A 24,163-nucleotide genomic window follows, 5' to 3' on the forward strand; every position below is an offset into this window, starting at 1 on the left:
AAATGTATTTATAGGGGTAAGTACTTTGTGTATGTATTATTGTATGCTGTCAAATTTGTTAGTAAAATACTTTTGTTAGTAAAGTACTGCAGCTCCACTTAAGGGAGGATTGTTTCAACAGAAGGTGATTTGAGCCCACGCATTTCTCATGTTTGGATTATTTTGGATGCAGATATGAGTTTTAAATGTGAAAGATTGGCTCTTTCCCAGTAACTCAGCAACTCGTGTCTTCTCCCGCACCCTCGCCCGGCTCTACAGCCCATCTACAGTGGAGTCCTGTAGCTCAGTGGTTAGAGCACTCGCTTTGCAAGTGAGAGACCTGAGTTCAATTCCAGGCAGAGGGCGAAACCTTGGGCAAGTTTCCTTACTCCACACAGAGCCTAATAATAATCCCTCCAAAAAAAAACCAAAAACAATAATTAAATTGGTCATTTTTCAATCTACGACTGTTTGTGGGACATTGCTGTGCGCAATTGACTGCCGTGTTCGCCCACAAATATACAGTCAATTCACTTTACAGTGTGTTCTGTGAAGCGCTTTGGGACGTCCTCCCGACGTGAAAAGCACTATATCAAATGCAAGGATTATTATTATTACTGGCTCTCCATCCCCCAGAGGATAGTGTTAAAAATCCTTGTTCTCGCCTTCAATGCCCCCGCCACCCTCCCAACTCTGATCTGCTAACCCTATATCAACCTGTCTGTTTCCCCCGTTCAACAGGCTCCGGCCTGCTCCACGTTCTCCGCCAGGCCTGGGCCCACCATCAGCAGTCGGGCCTTCAGCCTCTCTGCCCCCATCCTTAGGAACTCCGTTATACAGTCCCTTCGTCTTGCTCCCTCCTTTGCCTCCTTCAAGGCACGTCTCAAGACCCTCCTTGACCGAGCATTCAGCCTCCCTCCTACCCCTACCCCCCTGCCCTTCACTCCTCCACCCACCCCCCCCACCCGCCTCATCCCAACCCTGCTTGAGTCCAATTCCCTGACTGTCCAGTGCCTTGGGATGTCCTCCTGATGTGAAAGGCGCTATACAAATGTAATTTGTTGTATTGTTGCACACCATTTTCCCTTTAGGTAAGCAATGTCCAGGACATAAAATAGCTCTCTAAATAACTGCATATTGCATTGATTTAGTCACGTGAAATTGAAACTCAATTGTTCCCCTTTCCAAAAAATGTATACAAATAGGATGGATTGGCCCAGTGAAAACTCTCCTCCCGACAGCCTTCTTCTACCTTTTCTAATTTTCCACATTTCATTCTCCTTCTTGGTTCCTCATGTAACAGAAGAAGGCCATTCAGCCCATTGTGTCTGTGCCACCTCCCTTAAGAGCAAAAACCAAGTGAAGGGAGTGGAGCTATTTTACGCTCTGGGAGGCCTGGGTTACTCATACAAGTGCAAAGTCACACCAGAGACTTCCTTCCAAATCTTGCATTAGCAATTGAAGGATTGCAGTTAAAATAACTTCAAAAGGATTGTTATTTTTATTACTAAGTAGTTATCTCACTGCCATTTTAGAGAAGATTTACTTTACTGTGCGAATATACTAATGGTTTATATATGGGACGTTGTTGAAGTAAAGCGCTATTGAGGCTGCCAGCCCTGAGCTTCTTGCCAAACAGTCAGGTTTTGGAGCTGATTTGACTCATTAGAATTGTGGGTAATCTGAACTCAAAGCTGAAGTTATTCCGATTGTGAATATTCCTCATTGTGATTCCCAGTGTGGCTCAGTTGTTAAAGCTGATTCCAGTATCAAACTGAGCCATGCAGACCAGAAGGTCCCAGGTTCAATTCCTGGGCTGTACTGTGCTGATATTTTGGGTCAAGAGTGGGGGAAATTAATTTTAATTCTCACTCCTGGTCCCCATCAAGTGAATTCTGATGCTAAGAACATGTATGGAAGTCTGGTGAGGACAAGCCTGGCCTCTTGGGTGGGAAGCAAGTGGAGTCTCCTTTAAGTTGAGTTGTCTCTAAGGTGATAATCCTGGCAATGGAATATCAGAATCGGGTCTATCCTTTGCGTCGTCTCAGTCATCTCTTTCCTGATTTAGGTGGAACAGCAGTACTCAGAAGGCATTGTTGATAACAGACTCGCTAACTTGGCTCATCGGCAGGACGCGTAGCGGTATTGAAGGCAGGGATTCTTCCCACTCAGTTCCCATCAACACTGCAAGTCTAATGGGCAGGGTGGTCCTACCTAGACAGGTAGCGGGACGTTCTGCCAGACATTGTTTGCAATTGCATTGCAGTTTTAGCTGGTTAAACTCAAGCAGTACCCACAACTTGCACTTTGAGGACCCCAAGCCTTGTCTCTTGCCGGTCTGCACCTAAGCAAGGTATGCCCTCTGGAAAGGGACTGCACATCATTCGAGACCAGGAACATTTCCATATGTTGGTGGCTTGCATACGTGGAATGATCTTAATGGTTTGAATGCTCTTAACATGGCGACGGATTTCCAATTGTGACAGATACCTGGCTGACAATATAACAGGTTTACAAATGAAGAATGATCACTTGGGAGAGGTAGCAGAAGACAGCCAGCATCTGTGAAATGGCAACTCAGTGTAATTCAGCATTTTCAGGAAGGTGGGAGGGGGAGGACTCGAGTTCTATAATCTGTATTGGCTATGAATTGTAGAAAATGTGTCTGGACTGAAGTATCTTTTAAAACATTCATGGAATATTCACAATAGAAATTAATTCGTATATTTTTCGGATGGCAGATGCAGTTGTCCCAACAAATTGGGTCACGCATTAATTTGGGATTGATAAGGTTCTGTAAATGAAGGCAGATCTTTGGACGAATTTTTTTTTAAATCCTGCACCTTTAATGAAATTGCTTTCTATTTGAAATTAGTTAATTATCGATACAAGAATCTTGGTTTGGTTCGGGCTAATAATTGGAATTATATTTGTAGGTGTCAACCTGACTCAGTTGGTAGCACTATTGCCTCTGAGAAGGTTGTAGCTTCAAGCCCCAGATCATGACTTTGAGCTCATAGTGTAGGCTAAGGTGTGCTCATTAAACCGAGGTCCTGTTTATCTGTTCAGGAGAGTGTTAAAGACATTATTCAAAAAGAGAAGAGAAATTCTCCCAGTGTGCTGGCCAACAGTTCTCCAGGTACAAAAAAAATGGTTATTCACTTTATGGCTGTTTGTTGGATATTGCAAATCAACTATCTCATTCAACAGCAACTTGCACTTACATAGCGCCCTCCACGCAGGGTAGAGTTTCAGAGCGCTTAACAGTGGCGGAGCCTGGCTCCGGGGAGGGGGGAGGTAGCAGTGAACACAGTGGAAGAGAAAAGTTTTCAGGTGGGACTTGAAAGGGGAGAGAGGGGGCAAGGCGGAGGGATTGAGGGAGAGTGTTCCAGAGTTTTGGGGTATAGTGGCTGAAAGCCCGACCTCTGATGGTGGGGTGGATGGTGCGAGGAACGAGCAGAGGCCGGTACCAGTCGAGCGGAGGTGCCAGCAAGTGGATTGGGGAGTGAGGAGGTCGGAGAGGTAGGGAGGTACCAGGGAGTGAATGGATTTGAACATGAATGTGAGGATCTTGAATTTGATCCGTTTAGTGATGGGGAACCAGTGGAGCCTGGCCAGAACTGGTGAGATGTGGGTATGGAGTTTGGTTCGGGTCAGTATGCAGGAGGAGAGTTCTGAATGAGCTGGATCTTTTGAATGGTGGAGCTGGGGAGACCAGCGAGGAGTGCATTTGAATAATCCAGGCGTGAGGTGACACGCATGCATGAGGATTTCGGCTGCATTTGGGGTAAGGTACGGTAGGAAGTGGGCAATTTGGAACAAGGCGCTCCTGGTCAGGGACTGGATGCGGGGGAGGAAGGGCAGCTGGGGATTGAACCGGATGCCCAGGTTGCACACTGGTTCGGTGAGTGAGGGAGAGCCCAGGGAGGTTGAGGAGTTCAGATCGCAGGAGTGAAGATATTGACGGGAGCCAAGGAGTATGGCTTCCATCTTGTCCATATTCAGCTGCAGGAAGCTTGCACTCATCCAGGCCCTGATGTCTGCCAGACAAGCTGATAGAACATCAGCGTACCTGGAGTTGGTACTGGAGGAGGCAAAGTAGATTTGTGTGTCATCTGCATACATGCGGAAATTTACTACACTTTACAAGAAACTCTGTGAAATTCTTTGAGATATTTGATGTGGTAAGGTGCAATATGAAATGCAAGGATAATAAAAACCTGAGCAAGAAAATAATACCTAATAACGTACATAATATTTTGATGCATTTAAATGTGTATCTGTGGTCACTAGGGGTCACTCTTGTATTTTTTAATATGTTGGGAAAAAACAGCAACACAAATTTAAACAGGATGCTAATGTACACAATCAGCTTGTATACTGTTTCCTTCATCTCCTCGTAAGGACACACCTCTTCATTTTGTTATTTAATGGGGTGAATTTCAGCGCTCTGAAATGCTGCCCCATGAGGCAGGCGCTATATAAATGCAAGTTTTTATTACTGATGTTGCATTGCAATAGATGCTATCATCGTTCAGATGGGATATTTAACATAGGCTCCTGTCTGCCTGTTCAGGTGGATATTGAACATCCCATGGTGCTATTCGAAAAGGGAAAGGATCTCTCCCATTGTTCTGATCAGTAATTCAGATGAATTGCTCATTCATTTCAAGGCTGATTGTGGGATCTTGTTGGCATAATTGGCTGTTGTATTTGAATACAAAACTGGTCATTACACTTGACAGTCGTATCATGTCGAATTGTGAATGCCTCGCAACTAAGTACTTTTTTAAAGAAAGTTTAGTTCTTAATCAGACAGGATTATGTTTTGTATTTTCCAAAGAATTAGACCAAAGTTAAATCAATAATCAATACCAGATTGTTACTTTTACCACAGAGTTTCTGTTTTCAAGGAAAAGCTTACTGCTTTCAATGGATTAATTTTCCTGTTGCCTGATTCCATTTATTTTTGCCCTTTCCTCTTTATGACTTAACATGCCCTACCTTGCCGAATGAGTAGGCAGACACAAGCTTATATCTGGTTTGGCTATGTGAACATCCCAAGATGGCTGTCCTTCTGATTCCCATGTCATAAATATTTGATACTGTAGCTTGCCCATGTGAAATCCATTACTAGTTAATGAACAGCAGTCTTGATGAGTAAAAATCTTCTCATTTCAACTGAAAGTTAGTATTTTGTTTTTGTTCCAGTTCAGTAATTATTTACATTTTTAAAACTTTTTTCCCCACTTTCAGTGAGATTTCTAGTTTAGTTCAAACTGCGAAGTTACTAATAATTTTATATCATTGCCCATTGGAAACTAGGTTGCGACTGCACCAATTTTATTATATCTAGCAAAGACAGGAGACTTTCTTCCTTTCAGTCTGGGTTAAATTCAACCTCAGTATTCACAGTATACGGTAAATTGCACATTGAAAATACCTAGCATCTGCTGCCTGATGGAAACATCTGGATGCAGCCCCAGGCTGGCACTTTAATTAGTTGCAATCGTGATTTTATAAATGGAACAACTAATAATCTTGAAAAATACTAACAAGCCTTTCCTCCCTGTAAATGTCACCTTTCCTAGCAAATGTGGCAGTAATTTACAGGAGCAATTTCTAACTGCAAGTCGCTTTCATTAGGTCCTCAGAATTTGATACTTTTCAAAAGTTGGAAATCTTACAGAATAAAGGTTATCTTAATACGTTATTCAAATATTTATTTACTTTGGAGGGAGATCTTGAAGCCATTATTGGGCCAGAAAAGGGAGTTCAGTGAAAGATTAACTGAGTTGTATTCTGAATCTTCAGTTGCTGGTGTTGACAGATTACTGCTTCAGGCAGAATCCAGGGGGAAGCTTTTTCTAGTCGTAGATTCCCCTACAATGACCCAGAGTTATGTTCTTCAGGAAAGTAGCCACGAGTGCTGGTAATGGCTGGAATTATTTTCCCTCATTTGCAAGTTGTAACATCTGCCAAAGGTGGATTTTTTTTAACTGGTGGTGGCAATGACAGGGCTGTTGTGCTCCTGTATATTTCACTGGAAACTGGAAGATAAACCTTTTTGACCAGTGTTCTTGTGAGAAGATATCAATCTGAAATACTGAAAATTCTATATTTTAATAGCTCCTAAAATAAGGTATGATGCAAAACTACAATAAAAAAACACATCCCAGCACTGTCTTCTGTAAGTCTCAGAGCCAAATACATCCAACACTGCTTTATATAACTTCCAGAGGCAAACACAAGCCAGAACTCTCTTGTGTAATTCAGTCCAATATTGGCTTCTCACAAACGCAATCCCTCTTCCCTGTGTGATACTATGCCTCGGTTTACCTAGCAGTAATAATCCCTCCAAAAAAATTGGTCACTCAATCCACGACTGTTTTGTGGGACACTGCTGTGCACAATTGGCTTCCGAGTTTCGTCCACAAAATACATAGTCAATTCACTTGCAGAAAATTCTATAGTTTAACTTTGGTGAAACGCTTTGAGACATCACAATGACGTAATAAGGCACTATATCAAATGCAAGGAATATTATTATTACTAACGTTCGTTGAATCTCTTTAAATTTCACTGTTGTTCTCCCCACTAATTTGGGTATTTTTCACCATCAGGAAATCATCAGATTTAGTTTCAAGCAGGTTTTACACTGTCTGCTACTATCAAATGGTCTAATATTGGTGGTACTTTTAAGATACAGGGCATCATTGATTTTACCCTCATTAGTATCAAATAATTTTAATTTTAATTTAATTTAATGTAACTTCAGTATCAAGTAATTTTAATTTATAATTAATTTAATTTAAAGTAATATAAGTATCAAGGCTAACATCCAGCTTGTGTGCAGCCAATTCATAAAATTGTCAGTTAAGAAACAGCTTGATGCTCTACTGGGTAGACAACAGGGGTTGTTTTACTGGAAGAATTAGATTAAATGGGTTAAAGGACGTTTTTCATCTCTACTTCTCTTGTGATTTCATCTGATGAGACACTGGGGTGTCGGCCTAGTTTAGAGGCTGAAGTCCCGCTGGGGCGAGTGGGGGAGCTTGAATCCAAAGGCAAGACAACAACCAACTGGATGGTTGTATAATTCTGTTCCATTGTGAAGCATTAGTTTGAAGGATAATTTTTTTAAAAAAGGGAATGAAGTTTCATACAGGTCTTTGTAATATTTCAATAAGTCTCTGGACCACTGTGTAAGTAAAGTGTTCTGGCAGGAACTTCACTTGTTTTATTATCCAACTGTAATCCACTTGGCAAGAGCCTGCACACTCTTCTCTATTATTAGTTAATCTGAAACTCTATGGAAGGTTTTTTTTGTTTATGAGGCTTTTAGTTTGAGTGATATCCTGCCATGGTTTGGTGTGTTGATTTTCATATTGCTGCTCCCAAGTTATATAGTACTGTGTGTTTGATGAATAATTGAGGGTGCATTTAATCTGTTTCAGCATTGAATCAAATCCAAAGCCCTTTAGAGACAGTTGCAAGGTTACTCATTCAGCAGAGCTGGTTATGTGGCAGTAAACAGCCACAATACATTTCAGCATTCAGTTTGGTCAGTGTTTTTTTTCCTGATTTTTTTTTTAAGAGAGGAATGTTACTGAACTGCATTATGTTATAATGATCATAGTGTTAGAACTAAGACAGTTAAAATGGAGATCATGTAAAAAGAAACCTCACAGAGTTGTGAAAATGTGGAGTGGACTGCCCCAGAGGCTGAATCACTGAGTTACCAATAAACTCCTGATAACTCGACCCTGGCTTGACTTGTCACTACAATTTAAGTCATGGTGCTGTCAATATCTTGGCAACATTTATGTATGTATGTATTTATACATATGCCTAACTCACCACTAACTCACCACATAACTCGTCATAGAGTTTCAGATTAACTAATAATATAGAAGAGTGTGCAGGGTCGTTTCCCTTGGAATGAAAAGTTATTAGGAGTTTACTGCATCCAGATACTTGGGAAGTAAGGGTAATAAAGGGTACAGGAAAGGGGATTTAAAGATCTACCAAGACAAAAACAAATTACATTTTTATAGTGCCTTTCACGTCATGAGGACGTCCCAAAGCTCTGGACAGTCAGGGATTTGGACCCAAGCCGGGTTTGGAGGGGTGGAGGGCAGGGAGGGTAGGGATAGGAGGATGATTGCCTTGAAGGAAACTGGTAGAGTAGGCTTGGTGACTTCCTCTTGTTACTCTGTCTCAGTGCAAAACGTAAGGATAGTGAGCAGCAGATGCTTTCTTGGGTTTAAGTCCGGCTCCCAGACTAGTCCAGACTGCTGGGTTCATGGCTGTAGGATGCATATGGCCCATCTCCAGAATGTGGAGGAGCTGAGAGGAAAAGAACTCAAAATGACAACTCTCCGTGAAAGCAACAAATTTAATTAATATTAAGCGCGGTCTCCTTGGAGCTGAATTGGCTCCACAGTGACAAGCTTGGCAAGGGAATGCAGGAATTGATTCAATTCTCTCTGGTGATCTCAGTATTCCTGTTCCTGAGTCAGATGGGTCTTCAGTACACCACTGCTGATAACAGACCAGCCAGCCTGGCTTGTTGGCAGGATTTGGCTCAAGTGACACTGCAAGTCAAAGCCCTAATGGGTAGGGTGGTCCTAGCTAACAAGACAGCAGGAAAGCTTGCCAGATTGTACAAGGTGGCAAAGTACGTGGTTTCAGTTAATAAAGCTCAACTGAAGGAGTAGATAATAATACTGCCACGTGCAAGCAAAACTGGAAAGAATACATATTGTGGAGTCCTGTAGCTCAGTCATTAGAGCACTCGCCTCACCAGCGAGAGACCTGGGTTCTATTCCCAGCAGGGCGAAACGTTGGGCAAATTTTCTCACTCACACGGGTCTGTTTACCTAGCAGTAAGTAGGATGCTGGTTGTTAGTCAATTGGCAGATCGCTTTTACGGGGGTAATAATTCCTTCAAAAAAAAGAATAATTGGTCACTCAATCCACGACTGCTGTATGCAATTGGCTGCCATGTTCTGCCCACAAAATATACAGTCAATTCACTTTACAGTATATTCTGTGAAGCGCTTTGAGATGTCTCAAAGACGTGATAATAATAATAATAAGATTTCATTTATAGAGCGCCTTTCCCGTCCGGAGGACATCCCCAAGGCGCTGGACAGTTGGGTCCGGACCCGACCAATGGGAAATGGTCAGGGTGAGAGGAGGGAAGGGAGGGAGCGAGGAGGGGGTAGAGAGTCGAGAGGGGAGCTGAAGACACGGTCAAAGAGAAAGGTCTTGAGACCGGCCTTGAAGGAGGAAAGGGAGGAGGCGGCGAAGGCACTGGGGGATGGAGTTCCAGAGCCTGGGGCTGAGAGGCTGAAGGCCCGGCCACCGATGGTAGGGCGGTTGGGGGGGGATGTGGAGCAGACCGGAGCCAGAGGAACGGAGGGTACGGGCAGGTATGTAGGGGGATAGTAGGTCAGAGAGGTAGGAGGGAGCAAGGCCGTGAATGGCCTTGTAGGTGAGGATGAGGATCTTGAATTCGATCCTCTGGGGGATGGGGAGCCAGTGGAGGCGAGCGAGGGTGGGAGTGATGTGGTCGCGAAGCCTGGTGCGGGACAGTACACGAGCTGCAGAGTTCTGAATGACCTGCAGCTTGTGGAGGGAGGTGCCGGGAAGGCCGGCGAGGAGAGAGTTCCCATAGTCCAGCCTTGAGGTGACAAAGGCGTGGACCAGAGTTTCAGCAGCGTGAGGGGTGAGGTAGTGCCGTAGTCTGGCGATATTCCGGAGGTGATGGAAGGCGGTGCCAGTTGTGGCGCAGATATGAGGGAGAAAGGACAGCTCAGGGTCGAACAGAACCCGAGGTTCCTGACTGGCTTTGAGAGGTGGAGAGTGCAGCCTTGGATGCTGATGCTGTCAGCGCCTGAGGTGCGGAGGCGCTGACGTGAGCCAATCAGGAGGGCCTCAGTTTTGCGCACGTTGAGCTGAAGAAAGTTGTCTCTCGTCCAGGACTCGATGTCGGACAGGCAGCTGTCAGGACATCGGTGGTCGTGGAGTTGAGGTAGAGGAGGAAAGGTAGAGTTGGGTGTCATCCGCATACATGTGGAAGTTAACCCCATGTCTGCGGATGATGTCACCAAGGGGGAGCATATAGAGGGTGAAGAGGAGGGGACCGAGGACAGAGCCCTGAGGGACACCGCACGAGACAGTGCGGGGGTGGAGGAAAAGCCGTTTGTGGAAACAAAATGAAGACGGTGGGAGAGGTACGACCTAAACCACTCAAGGACAGGGCCTTGAAGGTTGAGGTGGGAGGACAAGCGGTGGAGGAGGATAGCATGGTCGACCGTATCGAAAGCTGCCGATAGGACGAGGAGGCAGAGGGAGCCCTGGTCGCAGATGGTCAAGAAGTCATTGGTGACCTTGACCAGGGCAGTTTCTGTGCTATGGGCAGCACGGAAACCTGACTGAAGGGGTTCGAATAATGAATGGGTGGAGAGGAAAGAGCGCAGCTGGGAGGCGACAACTCTTTCAAGGACCTTGGACAGGAAGGGGAGGTTGGAGATGGGCCGGTAGCTTGATAGCTGCGACGCATCAAGGGAGGGTTTTTTCAAGGTGGGAGTGATGGTGGCAGTTTTTAGGGGAATGGGAACAGAGCCAGAGGAGAGGGACAGGTTGATGATGTCTGTGATATGTGGGGCAAGGAGGTGGAGCTGAGAGATAAGGAGTGGAGTGGGGATGGGGTCAAGGGAGCAGGTGGTGGGTTTCAGGGACAGGATGAGTTTGGTGACAGAGGGTGGGGAAACGGGTTCGAAGGTGTGTAGGGGAGGATGGGTAGGAGTCGGAGTGTGGGAGGGAAGGGGTGGGGGTGGGTGGAAGTTGGAGGGGAAGTGACCGCGGAGCGGATTCCCTTGATTTTGGATTCAAGGAAATCCAGCATCTCCTCGCAGTGAAGGTTGGAGGAGATGACCTGCGCGGGGTGGCGGGGGGGACGGAGGAGTCGGGATGTGGTAGAGAACAGAAGCCTGGGGTTGTTCTTCGCCTCCAGGATTATCCTGGAGTAGAAGGACGACTTGGCCGAGGCTAGAGTGGAGCGGTAGATTTTGAGGAGGTCCAGCCAGATTTGTCGGTGGACCGTTAGGCCAGATTTGACGCAGGTGTGTTCAGCGGCCCGCACCTGGCTCTTCAGTGAGCGGAGGTGGGTGGTGAACCAGGGGGAGGAGCGAGAGTAGGAGACAGTACGGGAGGTGATGGGGGCAAGAGTGTCGAGTGTGGAGGAGAGGGTGTTGTGGAGGAGGGTGAGAGGAGAAGAGGGATCAGTGAGGGATGAAGGCCAGAGGGAGAGGAGTTCAGAGGACTCCAAGGCAATGATTAGGGATTGTGGGGTTAACTTCTTCCAGGGGCGGTAGAAGATGGTGGTGGGTCTGGTGGAGGTGGGGAGGGGGGTGGAGGTGGTGAAGGAGATGAAGTGGTGAACGGAGATGGCCTTGTCGGTAATGGTGACATCCGAGACACTGAGGCCCCGGGTGATCACCAAATCGAGTGGGTGGCCGTGACTGTGAGTGGCGGAGTTGATGTGGAGGGAGAGGTTGAGCGAGGAGAGCAGGGAGAGAAGTCCGAGGAGATGGAGCAGGAGGGGGTGAAGTGCAGGTTGAAGTCGCCCAGGATGATGAGGCGATCAGAGCAGAGGCAGAGAGATGTAAGTAGTGTAGAAATATCGGTGATGAAGGTGGGAGAGGTATTAGGGGGCCGGTAGAGGAGGAGGATTTTGAGTGAAAGGCGGTATATCAAATGCAAGGAATATTATTATTTATTATTCGTGCTCTCATTTAATGCAGAATGAAGAATACTTACCAATGTCGGAAATCTGTTACTCCAATAAAGTCTAAAGATTTAATTTACAGTTTTGTGTGGGATCCATATATATGGCAAGCTACATGGGTTTAGCTGCTCAAACTACAAGCTTTGTCTCTCAACAACTTGTACCAAATACTTTCTGGAATTAGATAAGCAGCACTCTCTCCATTCCAGAGACAGAGACACGGACATTTCCGTATGCAGGTGGTATATATATGTGGAACTCTCAGTCGGGTTTGGATACTCTTAAGCATGGTGGTAGGTTTCCACCTATGTCAGACATTCACTTGACCAAAGAAAATATTATTGTAAAACAGATTGAGGCCTTTTGGCCCACATATTTGTACTGATGTGAGCTCTCCCACTGCATTCGATATAGCACCTTATCACATCTTTGAGATGTCTCAAAGCGCTTCACAGAATATACTGTGAAGTGAATTGACTGTATATTTTGTGGCTGAAATGTGGCAGGCAATTGCGCACAGTAGTGTCTCACAAACAGTCGTGGATTGAAGTGACCAATTTTTTTTTGAAGGAATTATTACCCCCGGAAAAGCGATTGCCAATTGACTGACAAGCAGGTTCCTACTTACTACTCGGTATACAGAGGGGTGTGGAGTAAGGAAACTTGCCCAATATTTCGCCCTGCCGGGAATTGAACCCAGGTCTCTCGCTTGCAGTTGCTAACAACTACCCTACAGAACTAGAAAAAGTGACATTTATTACAATTTCTACATATATAGCTGTAGGAAGTACATTGAACACGATATATTCCACCTAAACCTTTTTTTCCCCCCCATTTGATTTCCCCCTTGGCATTTAATACAGTATTAAGTTTGGTTTGGGATCTTAGCCATTTGCAACAGAAAACCTTTGGTTTATTTTTTCTTTAATCCTATTTTGTACCTCTTCGTCTCTTTCTGCGCTGCTAATTGTTACATATGTAAAATCCCATATATATAATTATTTTAACATACACACGATCTTTATACTGTATTTTCCACCACGGATGTTTAATCAAATGTATGCGACTGAGTTCATGATTGAAACAGGACTGGAGACCTGCAAGAGCACAGAATAACTCAGTTTGCTTGACTCTCAGGATATCCAAAATCATTATAAAACCACTTTTAGGAGTGCTGTTACACTGTTCACATTTTAGTTCAATTCAATCTTGTTTATTCTCATTCTCTCTCGGGGTGTCTTTTTTAAAAAAAAGCTTGTCTCACTGTTCAGACAAAAGCTGCTGCAATTCTTTCTGCATGTGTAAATATTTGATAGAAAACAGAGTGTTGCAGCATGGAAGCAAGTCATTCGGCCCAATTAGTCAGTGGAATCTATACTCCACATAAGCCTCCTCGTCCCCACACTGTTACCCCTCTGTTCCCTTCTCTCTCGTGTCTACAAAAAAGTTTCCTCTTCAATCTGTTGATGCTTTTTGTTTCAACCACAGCTTCCAGCAGCATATTCCACAGTCTCAACACCTTCTGCATAAAGAAGTTTTTCCTAAGCTCCCTTTCAGAATCTACCCCAAGCCATCTATGTACTTATGACTATTTATTATATAGCTTTCACATACAAAATACACATACAGTCTACACCTTAGTGAGATCTATTTACAGTAAATCTGAAGTGCTTTGAAATATCCTCCAAACGTGAAATGCAAATCCAAAGATTGTTATTTTTCCAACTATATTGGTGATGCATTTTAAATGTTCTGTTACTACAATACGAGTGTCTCCTGGAGAGTTAACTGTAAACCTGTGTCTAAGAGTTTTTTGTTGTCTGACAACACGTGTATGCACAGCAAATCGCATATTAAACCTTACCCAATCGAAAAACTGCAATGACACTTCTGATAAAATAAGAAGTGGTGATCTAAGATTAAGCAGTGACAAAACAGTTTGTTTTACCTCAGGGACATGGCTGTAATGTTTTCATTTTCTTTTTGTTATTATAATTAACAATGTTATCAGATGGGAGGAGTAATTGAACAAACCTGAATTACAGATTTTAAAAGCATTATCTTTAATGAGTTTTCTAAGTACCGGTGTAACAACCAGTTAGGTTTGCATTTAAAAAAAGGGTCCACTCAATCCACTAACAAACAGGCTTGTTAGCTTGTAAAAGGATAACTATTCAAATCACGCAGCAGTCTTGAGTTATTTAATTTTCACTGGGATAATATTGTTTAAGGGTTCTAGTAAGGATAAGGGATGATGGTGCTTTGCCTGGTGTAGGATGTATCAAACTGCAAACCCAATTGTGTTTCTGCCATTGCAAATTTTGTCTGCTTTCACAGTGTAAATATCAAGTGTGAATATGATCGAATGTGACTGTGATGGCTTTCAGCTTTGATAGCCGTTGTGCTCACACGAGAGCCAGTAGCAGATTTAAAAGGGAGTTTAGGAGGAACTTGTTTATAAAGAGGGTGGTGAGAACGTTGTTGGAAGCTGTAACTGAAGCAAAAAAAGTATTTGAGAGGAAACATGAGGGAGAAGGGAATAGATAGGTCTGCCTCTGCCATGACCACTGACACTCTCATCCATTTAACACGTCCAGGGTTGACAATGCCAACGCTCTGCTTGCCAGATTCCCCAGCTCTTCCCTACAACTATTCAGAACTCTGCAGCTCATATCCTTTCCCATACCAGGTTCCGAAAGCCTATGACCCCTTCCTTCGCTCTGCTTTGTTGGCTTCTTAACCCCCAGGAGACTGAGTCCAAGACCTGCATTCTCACCTATAGATACTCCTGTGGTCTCACCCCTCCCTACCAGAACTACCATTCTGGAGTTCTTCCAACTCGCCTCTTCACCTTGATCAAAGTTCATCTCAAACAGTCATCTTTCCCCCTTTCCTAATAATAATCCCTCCAAAAACCAAAAACAATAATAAATTGGTCATTTTCAATCCACGACTGTTTGTGGGACATTGCTGTGCGCAATTGGCTGCCGCGTTCGCCCACAAATATACAGTCAATTCACTTTACAGTATATTCTGTGAAGCGCTTTGGGACGTCCTCCCGACGTGAAAAGCGCTATATCAAATGCAAAGATTATTATTATTATTATTATTATTTCAACCTCTATTGTACTTTTAAGGATCCTGAGACATCCTCCTGACGTGAAAATTGCTATATAAATGTAAATTTGTATTATATTAAAGAAGGAATAAAGGGATTTCTGTGATGTATAAACACCAGCACAGATTAGTTGGGCTGAATGGCCTGTTTCCATGCCATATCATACGATGTGGTTGTATACAGGCAACTGTGTGATTTAAGAGCAACTAATTTACAATAAAATGTATTCCACCTCCACCAACTATACAAAAGTATAACGCACACAGCATGCTCAAGAACAGAGTACAATTAAGCTTAGTTGGTAGCACTCTTACATGAATACTATATGAATTACAAGAATTATTGTTATTGTAAGCTTTGTATACAATAATCAGGCGCTGACAGCATCAGCATCCAAGGCTGCACTCTCCACCTCTCAAAGTCAGTCAGGAACCTCGGGGTTCTGTTCGACCCTGAGCTGTCCTTTCTCCCTCATATCTGCTCCACAACTGGCACCGCCTTCCATCACCTCCGGAATATCGCCAGACTACGGCACTACCTCACCCCTCACGCGGCTGAAACTCTGGTCCACGCCTTTGTCACCTCAAGGCTGGACTATGGGAACTCTCTCCTCGCCGGCCTTCCCGGCACCTCCCTCCACAAGCTGCAGGTCATTCAGAACTCTGCAGCTCGTGTACTGTCCCGCACCAGGCTTCGGGAACACATCACTCCCACCTTCGCTCACCTCCACTGGCTCCCCATCCCCCAGAGGATCGAATTCAAGATCCTCATCCTCACCTACAAGGCTATTCACGGCCTTGCTCCCTCCTACCTCTCCGACCTACTATCCCCCTACCTACCTGCCCGTACCCTCCGTTCCTCTGGCCCCGGTCTGCTCCACATCCCCCGCCCCAACCGCCCTACCATCGGTGGCCGGGCCTTCAGCCTCTCAGCCCCGAGGCTCTGGAACTCCATCCCCCAGTGCCTTCGCCGCTTGCTCCCTTTCCTCCTTCAAGGCCGGTCTCAAGACCTTTCTCTTTGACTGTGCCTTCAGCTCCCCTCTCGACTCTCTACCCCCTCCTCGCTCCCTCCCTTCCCTCCCCTCACCCTGACCATTTCCCCCCAATGCTCGGGTCCTGACCCAACTGTCCAGCGCCTTGGGATGTCCTCCCGACGTGAAAGGCGCTCTATAAATGGAATCTTGTTGTTGTTGTTGTTGTGATTTTAGGATTTCATATTATCTGAGTTAAGTCAAATCTATCAGATTGGATCAGCAGATAGAAAGTTTGGATTTTCTCTTATTCACAAATAATTTAAACATTTGCAAACAGAAAATATTTGTGTTTCATCAGATTTTGATTTCTTTAAAAAAAACTCATATTCATACTTTTAGAACACAGCAAGCTTTTCACTCTTTGTATGTCTTTCTTCCACTTTCTTTTACCTTTTTATTATCATTTATTTTCAGATATATTTGAATAATTGCTTCTATTCTATCCCTTTGCATGAATTGCTTTGGCATTTGAAGAAAAAAACTTCATCTATAATGAACAATGATGGTGTTAATTAACTGAGTGCGCAGCTGGATATATAAAGAAATGCAACGTTTCTACTTGTGGAGTCCTGTAGCTCAGTGGTTAGAGCACTCGCTTTGCAAGCGAGAGACCCGGGTTTAATTCCAGGCAGAGGGCGAAACCTTGGGCAAGTTTCCTTACTCCACACAGAGCCTAATAATAATCCCTCCAAAACCAAAACCAATAATAAATTGGTCATTTTCAACCCACGACTGTTTGTGGGACATTGCTGTGCGCAATTGGCTGCCGTGTTTACCCAAAAATATACAGTCAATTCACTTTGCAGTATATTCTGTGAAGCACTTTGGGACGTCCTCCCGACGTGAAAAGCGCTATATCAAAAGCAAGGATTATTATTATTATTATTAAAATGGATCTGAAGCAAATGATGACTGTTTTCAATTTGTTGTAATACTTTGATATTATATTGAGTTCAGATGGTCAGAGCATGGTCATACAGAGATAGTTTTGAGGTACCTAGGCCTCAAAGATGAAAGAATAATGTAATAACATGACAACCCAGCCCCTAATGCATATTTTGAAACCTGTCAGCATCAACTTCAGTCAAAAGGTCAAGCATGGGAGGGCAGAGGCAGCTGAACAGATCCTCTCGATTTTGGTCTCAAGGAACTCCAGCATCTCCTCGCAGTTGGAGTTGGAGGAGAGGATGGTCGAAACATGAGAGGGTGGACAGAGGGTGGCAGTGAAGAAGATGAGCCTGGGGTTGTCCTTGGCCTCCAAGATTACCTTGGAGTGGAACGACGATTTAGCAGAGGCGAGGCCTTTTTTATGTGGCCCAGCCAGATCTGCCGGTGGACGGTTAAATCAGATTTGAGCCAAGGTGCATTCGGTGGCATGCACCTGACCCTTCAGTGAGCGGAGGTGGCTGGTATACCAGGGTGAGGTGAGGGGGCCAAGGACATCGAGAATGGTGGAGAGGCAGTTGTGGAGGAGAGTGACCGAGAAGGATAAGTTGGTGAGGGAGGTCAGCCAGAAGGGGAGGAGTTCGGACGACTCCAGGGCAGCAGAGAGGGAGTGCGAGGAGATTCTTTCCCAGGGGAGTAGGAGACCGAGATGTGTTGGGTGGCAGTGGGGAGAGGAATTGAAGAGTTACGGTAGATGAAATGGTGATCTGAGATGGCTTTATCGTTGACTGTGAGGTCTGAGACACTGAGGCCCCAGGTTATCACCAGGTGGCCATGAACCTGGGTTCTAAGGAATTATTAACAAACAAGCAGACAGGACTTTGGTTGAACAGCTCATTTGAAGGGCAGCCCTCCAACAGTGAGGCACTCCTCTAAGTATTGAAGTGGAATGTCCCAGCAGGGCAGGGCGGGGGGGGCTGGAAACCATGACCTTCTAGGTCAAAGTGAGAGTGCTACCATAGCTGACACCTAAAATGTATCAGAAATGTGCATTTTTTGGTTGAGTGGTATCCTGGAATTGGGGAAGGAATTGTCTCGAAAAAGTGATAAGACACTATATCAAATGCAAGGATTATTATTATTTTATTAATATCCTATCAACAGATAGGATATTTCACCCATAAATAAAACAGGAAGAGATAAAAAAGCATGAAAATTAGATTTCAGTGAGATGGCAGAAGAGTCCAGGAAACACAGGAAGGGATAGGGAATATTTACTAAGAACCTTTACTCAGAAAGTACAGTGCAGAAACAGGCCACTTAGCCCAACCAGTGTGTGCCAGGAGGGTAGATCTGGTAGGAATGAGGAAAAGTAAATGGCACATTCTTTCGGGACCACATTTTGTTCAAGAGTGATTTTTCACTGTTCCACCAATGAAAATGTTGCTTTTGCAAGGCTTGTATCCCGTAGGCAAAGATTGCTTACTATCTGTAATATCTCTACTTCTGTAACGTGTGTTTTCGCTTCAGGGTGGGGGAGAAAGGAAAATATATCCAGTAGGGAGATGGTGGATTCTGCAGCAGTGAGAGTCAGCACTTTTCTTGTGAGAGTCAAAATCCAAAATGCACTTTAAATCAGTGAAGTCCTATAAATTTCAAAGAATTCCTACTTGAGAGGTAAAGAAAATTGTACAGAAAATAACTGCTGTACAGCTCTTTATGCTGCCTCCAAACATTTATGCAAAAATAGATTTAGAATAAATAAGAAAGTTTAAATAAAAGAATACAATAGACAATGATTACTTTACATCTGAAAAAATATTTTGACATTGTACAAATGCAGGCACACATTTGTTTTAGTTAATATTGCCAAGTCCTTTTCTGCCAGCATAGATGTGTCAAAATCACAGGCTGACCTCTGTTCCATGATCTGAAGCCAAGAAATGTACTCTGTTCATCTGGCACACGTTTGAGACTTTTCAGTTTCCTTCCATTGTTTTTGAGATTTTTTTTAAAATGTCAAAACATTTGTTATGGCACTGAAATCTGAAACTCAAAACAAATAATTTGGACAAATTACAAGAGTAGGGGGCTAGCCATCTGTATATAGCTCATTGGCTCACTACTAATTTTGTGTTAAACCGAATAAGGTTATTTGTGCATTCTGAATGCCACTGCAGTTGAGACAGTCAAAGCTCACGAACATTTTTAGTAAACAATAAATGAAATGTAGCAAACCAACACACGAAACCTCTGCTCTCTCGAAGATCGGTTTGGAGCCTGGCTCTTTCACATAGGTGTGATGGACATGAGGTTCCTTGGAAGAGATGTACTTTACATCCTGGATTACTTTATCTTATATAAGGCAGCATTTACACTTCTGTGCAAGAGCTTTTTGACTCCATTGTGGTTGATTTGAAATATGTCACAGGTGAAAAATAAACTCAACAAAAACAGTAGATTTCAAGGGCAAAAAGCATGACTTTGTTTCTGCAGATGGATGGTAGGTTGTTCTGAGGTATTGAAGCTTGAAAAGCACAATATGTAACTGATTAAAGTGTCTGTTTGATTGCAGCCGCCCTCAGAAGGTGTGCCTCTGCCCGTTCCTGCCAGTTCACCCCTTGAATGTCTCGACGTGCCTGTATATAGTTCAGCATCCAGCAGAGGTGAGTGAGGCTATGGGAAGGGGCATAGATCAGCATCCGTTTAGTATGGGAAAGGGCAAGCGGAAACAATCTCATATAAATCAGCTGTGACTTCCATCAGTCTCTCCAAGCTGTGTATGGGGTGTAGCTATTACAAAATCTGCACATTTGTCTAAAACCGGTGGTCTTCCGCACTATTTGCACGCTCTCATCATAATAAAGTAACGTCATCCCTGTTGTTTTGAAACTTGTTGCAGTGACCTTGCTGCAATTTCCTGTTCCAGCCATTTGGAGCTGCTTAATTGTAGAGAGGCAATATTGTGTGACCAGCAATATTATCATTCGCTGAATAAAGCAACCGGTTCATTTAAACTTGCTGATGGACAGCTGCCTGTCAATAGTGCCTAAATAATAATAACAAAAAAAAATGTTGAGTACAATCTGGCAGTGAGTCTGCAGGGTTTGGCATTTGTTCTGTATCACAGACGAAAAAGGTCACACTTGGGGGTTGGAGATAGCTATCTTACAAAACATTAAGCTATAACATCCCTGGCCTTGAAGGCATCCAAACTGCACCTGGCTTAGCCGAGAGGGTACTCAGGCCCCTGACTCACAGTTCAACGGGAGGGAAGCAAGAGCAGCCTGAAGTGATTCGTCTTCCAATATTTAATTTCCTTCCTGAGGGGAAACATCTGTGCTGTATTCATAAATATGTGTCAAAGGCATAAATCTATGCTCTGCAATAATTTGGTGCAGTATAGTGAAGCATCACCATGCTTTACCATGCAGTCTACTGGTTTAATGTTCATTGGCATTCAACCATCTCCCCACTAGTTTGATATTGGCTTCTCAGATATAGACTCCGTGTTGCCATATTTATAACATTATTTTGTAATATTTTGGGGAATAATTCACAGTGAGTTTGGGTGTAGTAATCTATTTGTGATTTCATCATTGCCTATTCTGCCTGATGGAGGCGACTTACTACAAAATCCCTCTCTTCCTGTTTGAGGATGGGATTTGATCTTCAGTCAGTATCTTGAGCAATGTGAGATGGAAGAAATCGATAGAGCTGGGAGTCAAATTTGCACCCCTCTTGTATCTGCTGGACTGGTACAGAGTGCTCATTTTGAAATTGGTGATATTTACAGCATCCATATTTCTGTTTCTGACTATATTGAACAAAGTGACAGTATTTTCTTGTTGTGGATAAATATTAGCTTGCAGTTGAGGTTTGCCAAATAAATATTTACTTTCTCTTGCTGTAAATAGACTCTGCAGAACAGCAAAAACTTGAGCTCAGTGAACGAATTCCCAGTGTGACCCTGAATTGTCCAAATTAGGAAGGCTGCAGGTTTAAATCCTGATGTAAGCTGATCTCAGCTGAGGCAGCAGTGCTGTAGAAGTGCTACAATTGCTTTCATTTTGCTTTAGCTTCAGAACAGGCATTTGCAGCTTCAACAAGTTGACATTAAATGCAGACGCACAGAACATTCGATTTAGACGATCAAAACTCCCCTTTCATTACATCACATTTTAAATTTTCTTTTAGATCCAAACGTCAGGTTACAACTTGTTGCAACTTTGACCACATTTTATCCAATTACTTTATCCAATGATGGGATGGGTCGGGGGAAGAACATGAAGTGAGCTGCTGTTAGCTGAGTGGAGGGAGTCTGTGGGATAGTCGGAGGTCACACAAATGGAGCAAGGCTGTGGGGGGATTTGAACTTGAGGATGACGATCATTAGTTCGATCCACCGGGGGCTTGGGGGTGGTGAGGGTTGAATGAGCCATGTGAGGATGGAGGTCTTAAGACTCACGACGCTTGATATAAAAGAGGACAGGGCTGCAGACCAGGATAACTGGGAGAAAACTGCATGTTTCTTTGACATAGTGATTCCAGGGCTCTCTCTTTATGTCTACACGAATCACAAGACAAATGAACGTAAATGGAGCGTAAAGCTAAGAAGAATAGAATATGATTTGAAAATAAATAATAAAATTGTACTCAATAGAAATGAAAACAGATATTTAAATAGTCAGTCTGCGCCAGCACCAATCCCACAAACAGTGAGCAAAATCAAAATAAAAGAAGAGAATGAAAGGAAAAAAGAGAAAAGAAAAACCTGAGTAAAAATCAAAGGGGTTTGGGGTCTGGGGTTGGGGCTAATTCATGCACACTGAGAAGGGTTGAGGCCTGGATCAGAAACAGTTCCAGTGTATTGGAGGAGAGAACATAATATTCATTGTGTTTCAAAGAATATTAGCACTGTGTTAGTAAGGTTCTAGTTATAAATAATACTTAAATTTCAAAATGTCTCAAAGTGATTAACAAGAAGTTACTTTAAAGTGTAATGAATGTTGTTGTATAGTTATCCGATCGTTTTCTTTTACATATTCAACCAATAAAACTATTATTTTTAACTTGAATAAGAATGTGACAACAGTTACTCTTTTAATTCATGACCTCAGGTGGAAAGAAGTTTGCAACCACCAATTTGTACAAATTTAATAATTTACAAGGCAGCAAAGCTGGCCAAGACTATCGCTATAGCACAGTATGCTAGTGTTCCAGGATTTTGTGCAGTGGAGTGCGATGTGTGTTCACGCTTAAGTTCCCTGTGGAGCACAGGACTGTGCTGACCTGCCACGACATGCGTGTTGTAACACGTTGACCATATTTTATCTTAATTAATTCTTAAAAGCAAAGTAAAGGTCTCGCTCATTCCTTTCTCTCTTTCCCCTTCTTTGTCCCACTCCCCCAACCTGAATTTAAAGCAGGATTGTTTCTATACAAACATATTATTTGTTTGGTCAGCCAGATGTCTAACACATTCGGAAACTCCTTACCATGTCTCAAGAGTATCCCAAACAGACTGAGAGTTCCACATATATATATATATATATATATCACCTGCACATGGCATTTCCCTGTGTCTGTACTCTCTTCCTGGAGGGATGCAGCATGTAGCTGATCCTAGAGAGCATTAGGTGCAGGATGGCAAGAGCCAAAGTTTGCGGACCCAAAAAGGGTGCATTAAGGTACTGCTTGAGTTCAACCAGTTAAAAACAAAATAGCTTGCCATTGATAGCCCTGTCTAGCAAGTTTCTCGCTGTTTGTCCAGCTGGAACCACCCTACCCATTAAGGTTTTAGCTTGCATGATTAACATGAGTTGAGTTGAAAAATGCCTGCTCCCAATCAATAAATTCTTATAAATTCCCAAAGGATTTCTCAGAAACTTAGCACTAGCTTTGGGAGAATATAAAATGGTTAAAGTAGGGTTGATTTCTCAGATCCTTCTCATCATTGTGCAGTTTTCAAGAGTCATTTGTGGTATGCATGCTCCATTTTCATAATATGAACTGCAAAGAGAAGATAATAACCTGTAATGGACTTCAAAATTGTGAATTGACATTTGATGATTGAGTTGATTTTACCAGTTTAATGGCTGGAACTTTAAAATCCCTTTGTGTTTATCTTTGAATCAGGAGAGTAGAGTACTGCGAACTGTCCCACTGCTAGCTGCCTGCCTTCCACCAGACAAATGCAAAGTCTTTGTTGGACGCCGGTTTAACGAGGACAGGTAAAGATGCAATCTATTCTATAGTTGCTGTTATCTAAATTGACAAGGAAATAGATGCCAGGTGCACAACTTTGCTGGACCACCAAAGAAAGCAACCATGGATAACCTCCTTGGCTGCCCAGGGAAAAGAATTCCACTGATACATCATCTCAAGACAGTTCTAAAACTAGAAGAATAACACATCGTACTAAAAAAATTCAGTATGAAATAATATAAAACGCTCCAAATCAGCTGTCAGAAAGACATACAACTGCACATTTTCTGCTGGGTGGCACTGTCATTCATATAATAATCTTATATTTGGTATAGTGTCTTTCACGTTGGGAGGACTCCCAAAGTGCTTAACAGGTTATACTGTAAAGTGTAGTGACTGTGTTCTGTGGTGAAACAGAGCAGCCGACTTTGTGCACAGCAATGTCCCACAAACAGCCATTAAGTAAAAGACCAATTTTTCTTTTGGCCACAGGATCTTTAATCTACCTGAATAGGCAGATGGGCCTTAGTTTAATGTCTCATCTGATTGCTGCATTGGAATGTCAGCCATTAAGCAGCTGTGAACTCAAAATCCCTCGAGTCCACAACCTTCTGATTCAGAAGATTTTTTTGGTCAGTTGATGGTAAACGTGTAATCCCATCGCCACACCTATGATTCCAAAGCAGGCTTAAGAGTTCCATATACGCCACTTACACATCCCATGTCTAGCATTGAATGTGCGCTCTCTCCCTGAACCTTGGTTACCAAATTCCAGAGGGTATTAGGTGAAGGTTGACAAGAACCAAAACTTAGGGAGCCCAAAATGTGCATTGAGGCCCTGCTGGTTACCGCTAAAGTCACGTAACTTGCGATTGGAAGCACCAAAAAAGTAAATCCACCAGAACCAGCCAGGACTGACTCCCAGGCTGGCTCTTGTTGCAGTCCTATAATTTGGACTATAGTATTTAGAGTATTTATCTGACTGAATGCAGAGTTTGAATTCTCAAACCAGATCACTCCTCCCCAGTCATCACAGCCGTTCAAGTGGTGAACATGCAAAGTTGCTTTAGCGTTTTGAGGGCTAGATCTGGGTTAATTAGAAAACACACTCGATCTCTGGCTCATTTATTAAAGCAGTACATGT

The 24,163-nt window shown here is 43.4% G+C and overlaps 1 protein-coding gene across 1 annotated transcript in view; it reads left to right on the top strand.

Moving 5' to 3' along the window:
* The first annotated feature begins 17,125 nt into the window (after window positions 1-17,125).
* dtwd2 (DTW domain containing 2) overlaps window positions 17,126-24,163 on the top strand; it is a 63,209-nt gene continuing 56,171 nt past the window's right edge. Inside the window, exons 1-3 of the mRNA XM_007897366.2 lie at window positions 17,126-17,319; window positions 19,388-19,478; window positions 22,951-23,045. Coding sequence (XP_007895557.2) covers window positions 17,126-17,319; window positions 19,388-19,478; window positions 22,951-23,045 — 380 coding nt within the window. The remainder of the gene's footprint in view (window positions 17,320-19,387; window positions 19,479-22,950; window positions 23,046-24,163) is intronic.

Source organism: Callorhinchus milii, unplaced genomic scaffold, assembly GCF_018977255.1.
Source record: "Callorhinchus milii isolate IMCB2004 unplaced genomic scaffold, IMCB_Cmil_1.0 Scaffold1, whole genome shotgun sequence".
NCBI lineage: Eukaryota > Metazoa > Chordata > Chondrichthyes > Chimaeriformes > Callorhinchidae > Callorhinchus > Callorhinchus milii.